Source organism: Protopterus annectens, chromosome 12.part0 (assembly GCF_019279795.1).
Source record: "Protopterus annectens isolate FY-2018-M chromosome 12.part0, PAN1.0, whole genome shotgun sequence".
In the NCBI taxonomy this organism is placed as follows: domain Eukaryota; kingdom Metazoa; phylum Chordata; order Ceratodontiformes; family Protopteridae; genus Protopterus; species Protopterus annectens.
The window spans coordinates 1,170,943,479-1,170,953,190 of NC_056746.1; the positions used below are offsets into that span (position 1 = coordinate 1,170,943,479).

The window sequence follows — 9,712 nt, forward strand, 5'->3', positions numbered from 1 at the left end:
ATGCTCCACCTAAGGAAAACCCAATCCACCAGAGCTACTCGCTCAAGGGACGTAAACCTGACATCAACAATAAACAGGACTTGGAGGGACAGATTCGTGTCCCAGAGACTTCCCTTGCTCTGGAATAAGGTCCCCATAAATGTGAGGCAGAGCTCCTCCCCAGCTATCTTCAAGAGGAATCTTGATGAGTGGATGGGAAACAGGAAATTCACCCCGGGTAACACTTTGGTGGCCCTGCTAGACAGGGGTGCAAGAAACTAGACCACTTGGGAGGGAAGCATAATAAAACATTTTTTTTGGCTAGGCTTAATTATGTCCTAGGGCCAATAGCCTAGTACCTACCTATGAACCTATAAGAAAGTCAGAGACCTTCCCTTCTGAATCCAGGAGGTCAGAGACTGCCATTGAGAAAGTAGGGCTAAAACATACTTGGTCACAGCAGTTTGATAACGGATAGCCCTAAAACCCAGGGCTGCAGCAGTATATATCTTTTTGCCTAGACATTCCATGACTATAGTATCCTTATCTGAAGGATGCAGGAGGACATCTGTACCAAAACGTAATCATCAGGCCTTGCGCAGGGAGCACAAGTGTGATGTATGAGGTCTATAAATTCCAAAGCCTTTGTTATACTGGCCAGAAGTTGGGCTATCCTTGGCAAGAGATCCATTGCGTATAGAATAAAACAATGATATGGAAGGACGTCATATCATATTGGACTTCATTACCTACAATACCAAAAAACCCACACAGCCCTCAAATATTTGGTTTTGTCAAGGGGAGCTCGTATCTACTTAAAATTAGTACACTTGTTTGGGAAGGTCATGGTGCCAAGCGATAGTGGTCATTTGGCCCATTCAGGTTATCTGGATCTGGCCATGGCATGAGACACCATACTCACGCAGATACTGTAAAATAAGCTAAATGACCTAAATATAGACCCTTCCATGATAAGCGGATAGCAAATTGTCTAAAATATAGAACCTGTATAGATAAGGTGGAAAATGCCACCTCATAAAGTAAGAAGGCAACTAGTGGTGTACCCTCAAGGTCAGTAACAGGACTTTCTCTCTCTTCTTTTTTTTTTTTTGGTAACACTTCCCAGACCCCAAACCAAAAACCCAGACCTGTGGCAAAGTTTGTTAGTGAGTGTAATCTGGGTCCAACTGTCAATTCACACCTTCATATGGGATTCATACAACCAGAACTAATCCTTACAAGCCTATGGTATAATGAAAAAGGGATAAATTAAATTAAAAAAGTACAGTTTTGTAACGTATGGTAAATGGGTCTATATTAGAACATCGAAGTTTCAAAACTTCGAATGTTCTATTATCGACCCCTAATCAGCAAAAGCTAAAAACATCGAACATAGAGAACAGCAAATTTTTTCCTAGGGGAAAAAATTTGCTGTTCCAAAACACATACACACAACACAAGCACACCAAACAGCAATCCACACACATACACCTAAAATCTTACACCTAACCCTACACTAAACTATACACAAACCACTAACTATCCACTTACCTTAACCCAAACCCTAACCCTAGGGTCTGTCACTATCACGCACACACCTCACACGTGCCCTAACCCTAACTCACCTACCCCACCCTAACCCTCACATCCACACAATCGCACACAAACATAACCCTCACCCTAACCCTAACTAACCTAACCCGCACTCAAATCGCACACTTACCCGAACCTGACCCGTAACTTTCCACCACAGCGCTGAAAATACCGAAGCAACAGAAACTGACAACCGAATTCTTCCCTAGGAAAAATTTCAGTTTTCTGTTGCTTCGATATTTTCAGCTTTCGCTGAATAGGGGTTGATATTAGAACATTAATTTTTGAAACTTCAATGTTCTAATATAGACCCTGGTAAACAGTTTTCATCTACAACTTTAAGTATAGCAAATGCTCCACAACTAATATAGTAGTCAAGAATCTTGGCACCTTGGTTGACAAGGTCCCTTAGTACAAAAGCAGAAAACAACTATGATCTCCCTTATATACATTGGAGTGAACTGAAAGTTACAATGCCAGAGCTACTCAACAGCTTAGACATAGCTTATTTAACTGTATGGCTACAAAAGCACTGAAAGTTATAGTCTACAATGGTATGGTCACAGTATCCAGCTCTGCAATTTATGGCAAGTCCTTGTCCACTGTGTCAGTCTGCTGGCAGACAGCAAACAAAGCGAGTTTACAAAATGAAATCCTAAAATAAAAAATGACAACTTACAACAGAAAATACTCCAAAAAGTATGCAAAATCTTGTACTTTTGTACAACCCCTCCTGAACAGGTTAAGCACAAAATGTTTTTTGAACACAGCAGGCATACGGTATTTAAAAAATGCTCATTTTTTTTTCTGTTTAGGACTTGAACAAAGTCATGAGCAATATCTTTATCCCTTTTTCTGTTCATCAGCAAAAAAAATAACCCAACTACATACAGTGATGCCCAGTAATGATAGTTTAAAAGGTAAGAATATTTCAGTATCGGGTCCCGACTGAAAAGCTAAGGACAGAAGGTACAGGAAAGTGTTTCTCTCAAAGCATATATAGGATGCTCAGAACAAGTTCTACTCCTTAGCCAGCTTTTAACAAGTACATCTTTCTGGTTTGTGCTCACATCACATTTCCCCTTTTGCACATCTTTTTTAAATGTCACGGCACCAGCCATTCCTCCCATGATCGGTTAGTCTAACAAGCAGCTTTACCACCAATTCTCATAGTTCCCTTACAATTTCAGGGAAAGAAACTTCCAACACTAATGTCTTATACACTTCCAATTTTCAAAGTTCTTGGATGATTAACTTTGTAAACAGTCACGGCACCCCCACTCTGATGATTACTCCTGACGTCCAGCATGGTTACAGCCCCATCACCACACTTTGTGAAAACAGCTCTTAATTGTCTCTGCCCTCCACTGCTCCCTTTATTAAAAGGCTGCATTTTCCTGAGCTCCTTAATAAGCCTATATTATCCCTTACAGCAGTGCTTGCTGTTTTAGCAAAGTCCGAGACCTCACTCATCTGTTTTAATTGCCTGTTTCTGCTTCAATTAACAGGTTCCTGTCTTACTGAATTTTTTTTCTTGCATTTACTGAGTGTCTCCTTTTTTCCTCTTAACATCAAAGTCACCTTCCTTGACACTCTGTACCCTTCCCGCTCTGTTTTACTGACAAACTTCTGGTAGACCAACTGCTACTTTTTGTAGTACAGGGGAAAATACATTTTGTATGCTTTTTGGAATAAGCAAACATTTTACAGCTATTGCAATTAAACAGCCAGACAATGACAAGTTAACAAAATTGCCAACAAATGTCTAAGTGAAAGGAAAGACTGAAGACAACAGGAAAACAGCATACTTCAACACCAACAGCATTGCTGTCATGACATGGGGAACAATATTCAGAAGAGAATACATAAAACATCTTTAGTAACTTCCCAAAATTTCAGAAAGCACAGTCCACTCAAAACTGGCCATCTAAACTGGCTGACAAACTAGTATAAGCTTTACTTCTGAACCATAAGAGTTCAAGAGAACAGTGTAAAGGAAGGACAGAAATGTCAGGAATCAGAACTTGGAAACAGATTATATGCACTACCATGACTACCTGAACTGGACTAAAAAATAAATTATTGATATATATATATATATATATATATATATATATATATATATATATATATATATATATAAAATCAAAAATAAAAAATAAAAAAAACTGTTATGTTATCACAACTTACATAAAAAGTTCTGTATGCCTAAAAGACATAATGAACATGCAAAACCAAAGTGCTCTGAGCTTACCTCGTGGCTTCGGACTATTGCCATCTTCAATAGCTAACTTTAACTGTTGGATAAAGTCTCCGCCATACACACTCCTCTCCTGCCAGATGTTTAACAGTCGCTCCATGTGTTTCTTACAGCCTTCATCAGCCTCCCTATATTAAGGGGGGAAAGTCTTGTCATAGCACTGCCCTGCAAATACCATCATGGTCAACAGTTTTATTGGCATAGCCATTAAATTAAATAAAATACTAAATTACAATATATGCATAATTAGAAGCGATTTTAAAGCAAATGTGCCCTGTATACAGAGTTAAAACTAAATGATGTCTTCTATGGATGCACTTCCCCAGAACTAGCTATAATCTGTCATAGCTGTGCCCAAAGTGGGATCTTGACCATTGATTAAAGACGTTTTAAAAAGGGCGCTGTAAAGTCACACAGATTCCATACAGGCATGCCTCCTAATGGTTATGCCAGTGCTCGCAGCTCCAGAAATACCTTCTGTTCCACTGCATAATACCAGCAAAGACGCATTCAATTGGGACTGAAGGGTGGCTAACTGCAAGCTGATAGACGTCCTCTCCTCCACAGATAAGGCTCTAGAGAGAGATTTTGAAAGCTCCTAGGTCAAATCTCTCAGGAAGTGCATTATGGAGCCGAACTACCTGACACACAAGTGCAAAGGTCACTGAAGCACAGACTCATTTGCCAAATCTGTCCAGCACCAGAGACTCCCTGTTGAGGTGATGGACAGTGTAGCTTTCCTCAGAAAGCTCCTTTTTCATGGCCACTGCCACCACCAAAACAACGGCAGGACCCTTGCTCCAATACGGGTAACCCTTTAGGGAGTCCCAAGAACTTATCAGATTTACATGAAAATTTTTCACATCCACCTCCTTCCATGCCCACTTAGAAATTAGGTCAACCATCACGTTTGATCACCCAAGAAGAAGACAGGTGAGCTCCAAAAGCTTCACAAAATACTGACTTCTGTTTTGTTACAGGGCTTCTGAGGGCCCCCCCCCCTTTTTAAGCAGTTCTAGGATTTCTCCTAATGAGATATCCCCAAGTGGTCTTTGTATCAAACATACACCCTAATTCAACAGCTCTGACTTTGAGAGACAGATTGGGGAAGGAGAAAATTGGATAAGGAGATGGGCCTACACCCCCTGCTCTGACTGGTGTCTGGGCTGACAGAACCCACACCTGGATAAGAGTCCTGAGGAACATCATTATATCCACATCTGCTTTGGAAAATCTCCTGAAGGACTGCACTGATCGGTGCGATGAAGCAGTGGAAGAAGATCTGTATATGCAATGGAGAGGGCTCTCTTGGAAGAAGGGGGACTGCAACCAAGGCAAAACCAGCTCCAGAGAAAATCATGGATCTGGCAAGGAAGGAGTGCTATATCCAGCAAATACAGGTTCCCTTAGTGGTGTCTGATCCGAAAGCTTGGAAATCTTTGGGGCCGAAGCAGAGGAAGGTGAGCGATCGGCAACCACTTCTTACATTTTTTAGGACTTCCTCTTTTTCTTTGTCCTTAGGCTTGTCTTGAATCTTTTCAGCCATGGATTAAATCAGACTTTTTTTTTTGCAGAAGAGCAGTAGAATAATAAAGGGAGAACTTCTACTGCAGAGGCAGGCAGGAGTCCCTTAATGATTAATTTCCTTCTCCTTTCCACAAGCACTCAATGACCAACAGAGATGCAAATAGGACACTGCGTGTCCAGTTAAGCAGCCCTTAAACAATAAGCACACCTGGCATGTGCATCTAAGTTGGGTATTTTTTGGCTGCAAGCCATGCATTTCTTAAAACCCAAAGGCTTCTGACATGGTGAGCAAGTACAGCAACCACAACAGTAAACAGCAAAATTCACAAATACTAATAGTTACAACTACTACTAACTATACCCAAAACATTCACTATTAACACATGCGTTATAACTATATTAAACCTGTACCATAAGAGAGCTAAAGCAGAGACAACTCCAAAAAGGGTGATGAAAACCAAGAATGGAAAAAGCCCAAAAGACTGGAAAGGTACCCCAAGAAACAAAAGTAAAAAGGATAGTGAAAAATACTAGAGGATACAAGTCACAAAGGCGAGACATCACCAAGTAAAACATTTTACTTGGCTTAAACCCAGCCTGAGTAAAGCAAATCACGTCTGTAGCAATTGAGCGGCAAGATTTGCTTTAATTGTTTACCTGCAGGGGGTTGTGGGTAAGAGGACGACCCTGAGGACTGGATCCAAAGTCTGAGTGTCTGAAGTCGGATCCAAGATGAATCGAACAACCCCTCTGTTAAGGAATGGGAAAGAAGAGAGAGATCAGAGTCCCACAAAAAACAAAAGCAGGAACTGCTCAGACATGTTATAAGTAAACACTACGACAAAACACCAAGTACTGAACTGTAGTACTACTACACCATGAAACACATGAAGAAGCAATGCTAATTCTAAACTTAAGTGGAAAGGAGAGCAAACATCTTTAAATGGTGCCCTAACTAAAAAAAAAGAGGAACAAACAGCTGAGGTATACAAGACTAGAATTGGAAGAGGAGGCGGCTAGAAAACTAAATGGACAGACACAGAATAATTGCAAATCACTAGACCAAGGAGCCTTCTAGATAACATTTAAACACAAAGAAAAAGCATGCCTATCCATACCAACAGTAAAGTCACTCGAGCAAGGGGAGCCATGCCTGATGCTAAGTGCATCAAACAGGATCTGATGAACAAAGGGAAGCAAGGAACATTATAGAAATTAGAGACGTTTCAGCTTTAGAAAAGCCTGTAATGCCGAATAATAACACCAAAGGTGAGCAGTCCTTCCATAGCAAGAAAAGAAAATGGGGTCATGTAAAATAAACTTTATCCTCAAACATGAAAAAAGTTGAGTTTGGATGTAGTTCTCTGTTCTTTTGTTGGGTCAGTTAAGAAACATCAAGAGGTAAAGGCCATGATAGAACAGATATCAGGCTCATTACCAGAGGAAAAGAAGGTTGTCAGTGCGGCAATAAAGCTATTAGTATTGGACTGGTCTTGCCTTGTGCTGCTGAATGAGTCAAGGTAAAGGAGACAAAGTATAAATTAAGATTCAATGAGTCCACAGAAAGGAAAAAAATCTCTCATAGGTTGGTACTAGGCTATCAGCCCTAGGGCCTATACAAGCCTAGCCATAACAATTCCCTGGCTATTTCTTCCCACATTATTTACTTTCCTGGACCCCTGTCTATCAGGGCGACTGACGTGATCCCTGGGGTGAATTTCCTTTCTCCCATCCAATCGTCAAGGTTCCTCTTGAAGAGGTCCAAAGAGGCACTCTGCTTGACATGTATGGGCAATCTATTCCAGAGTCTGGGGAGTCTCTGGGTCAGGAACCTATCCCTCCAGCATGTTTTGTTTATTGTGATGACAAGGTTTAGATCTCTGGAGCGTGTAGCTCTGAGGGATTGGGATTTCTTTAAGTGTAGCATGTCCAACAGCTCTGGGTTTGACATGGCCTTGTATGTTAAGCAGAGATCGCCTCTGAGTAGACTATATGCGACAAGAGTATAGCTGGAGTTTAAGGCGGTCAGCGTAGGGCATCTGCTTTAGGCCTGTGATTCTTTTAGTGAGGTATTTCTGAGGCCTTTCCAGTTGTTGCAGATGTCTTGAGAGGTACATACCAAATGGGGCATTGTATTCTATAATGGGTCTAATGAGGGAGAAGTACAGTGGGACAATGACCTCCTTTTTTCTGGATGAAAAGCCCTTCGTGATGAGGTGTGCCACATAGAAGGATTTCCTGACTGTTGCGGCGATGTGGTTATCGAAGGTGAGGCCACTGTCCATCTGTGTCCCCAAGTCTCTTATCACACTTTCTGTGTTTAGTGTACTGCCACCTATATGGTAATTCATGGATACATGTTTTTTCCCCAAAGGGGATAACAATACATTTCTTGGCATTGAGCTTGAGCCCATGGCTCTGGCACCAAGCATCTGTTTCTGTAAGGCCCTTTTGTAGAGTATCCACATCATTTGGGGATTCAATAATGGCTCCCAGTTTGCAGTCATCTGCAAACTTTGTTAGCCAGAGTCCCTTAGTGTTGACCTGTACTTCAGAGAAGTAGATGCCAAACAAGAGCGGCCCCAGAACTGAACCATGAGGTACTCCACTTGTCACTTGTCTGGAGCTGGATTTGGAGTCTGCTACTTTTACAGTGTGGGTTCTATCAGTAAGCCATTTAGCAACCCATTGGGTGACATAGGGATTAATGCCCAACTTAGTAAGTTTATCTAGGATTCCAGAGTGGGGGATGGTGTCAAAGACCTTGGCAAGGTCTAGATAGGCTGTGTGGACCACCTTGCCCTTGTCCATGGCTCTGGAGACTGATTCAAAGAAGTCAATCAGGTTCAGGAGACAAGATCGGCCCTTCACAAACCCAAACTGGGTGGGGTCCAGTGTTTGAAGGTTGCCAATGTCTTTGTTTATAAGTTCCATGATAATACGCGCTCCATGGCCTTGCAGATAAGGCTCGTCAGACTGATGGGACGGTAGCTTCTGGGATCCAAGGTGGATCCCCCCTTGTGGATTGGGATAACTGTAGCTCTGCGCCACTCAGTGGGCACGAAACCTGAGGTGAGGCTATGATTAAACATGACACTTAGGTGAGGTGCTAGTTCATATTGTAGTTCATGTAGTACACAGCCCAGGATGTCATCTGGTCCCATGGATGCTGTATTCTTGGCTTTAGAGAGTGCGTTTTGTACCTGTGTGGCCGTTATTACTGAAATTTGGCAATCTTACGGTATTGAGATGGGCCATTTAGGGGGTGAGAGGGGGGTGAAGTTGGCACTGAATCGATCTGCCAGGATATTGGCAATATCCTTTGGATCAGTATATTTAATGCCATTCTGTTTTAGCTCAGAACAGATCTGAGCATTGCCATTTAGATTCTTGACATAGTTACAGAATGCTTTGTGGTTGTCTTTGGAATCTTTGGCAATTTTATTTTCGTAACTAGCTTTGGAGGATTTTATAAGGCATCTCAGTTTCTTACGGAGGCTAGTAAGGGAGTTTTTTGCATCCTGGGATTTTCCTCTTTTCTGCAAAAGTTTCTTCCTTTTGTTGTAAAGTTTGTTTATGGCAGGGGACCACCAGATTGGCTTCCTTTTTTTGGATGAGAGCATTTTGGTTCTATTTGGGATGGAACGATTCATGCATGAGTGGATGTGCTCGTACAGTGCCTTTGTGTAGGATTCAGCAGTTGAACTTTCAGTTCCCATCTGCATGGATGTCATGAAGTTTGTCACTTCTGACTTGAGTAGCATGAAGTTGGCTTTGGAGAAGTTTTTTATGGTGGTTTCTTTACTGGGGGGTGGGGGTAGGATGTGGATTTTAAGGATGATTAGCTTATGGTCAGACCTGACCAACGAGGGGGTGACCACAGGTATGGAGCATTGACTTCCCATGTTGGTAATGACCAGGTCTAGGATATTGGAGCCCCTGGTGGGACTATGGATTAGTTGATCCAGGGCGTTGGAATTTATGAATTCCAAGAACCGTTGCGCAAAGGTGTTGGAACACGAGTAGTTTTCCCAGTTAATGGCAGGGTAGTTAAAATCACCCAGTATTAGGGTGTTTGGTTCTATCTTAATATCTTCCAGTATGTTTAGAAAGGTGTAGTGAGAATCCTGGGGTATGGTGGGGGATCTGTAGCAAGCTACAATTTGGATTGCAGTCTTACCTAGTGTTAGTTGCACTTGAAGAATTTCAGACACACTATCCTTCAAACTAATCAGATATAAAGGTAGCAATAAGGCTTTACGCAAAGTACTGTGATTAAAGATAAGGTCTTCAAAAAGTAGTTCTGATCTCTATAATTTGCTGATGCATCCCTGGATCCAGTTTCCACATGAG

General features: G+C 41.7%; 1 protein-coding gene across 5 annotated transcripts in view; it reads right to left on the reverse strand.

Moving 5' to 3' along the window:
- The window catches only part of RPRD1B (regulation of nuclear pre-mRNA domain containing 1B), an 866,932-nt gene that overhangs the window by 793,575 nt on the left and 63,645 nt on the right, over positions 1 to 9,712 (reverse strand). For 3 of the 5 annotated variants that reach the window (XM_044090202.1, XM_044090200.1, XM_044090199.1), the window contains exons 3-4: positions 6,017 to 6,109; positions 3,827 to 3,960 (exon numbers count right to left, since the gene is read on the reverse strand). In XM_044090202.1, coding sequence (XP_043946137.1) covers positions 3,827 to 3,960; positions 6,017 to 6,109 — 227 coding nt within the window. The remainder of the gene's footprint in view (positions 1 to 3,826; positions 3,961 to 6,016; positions 6,110 to 9,712) is intronic. The other 2 variants (XM_044090203.1, XM_044090201.1) reach the window with 1 other exon arrangement.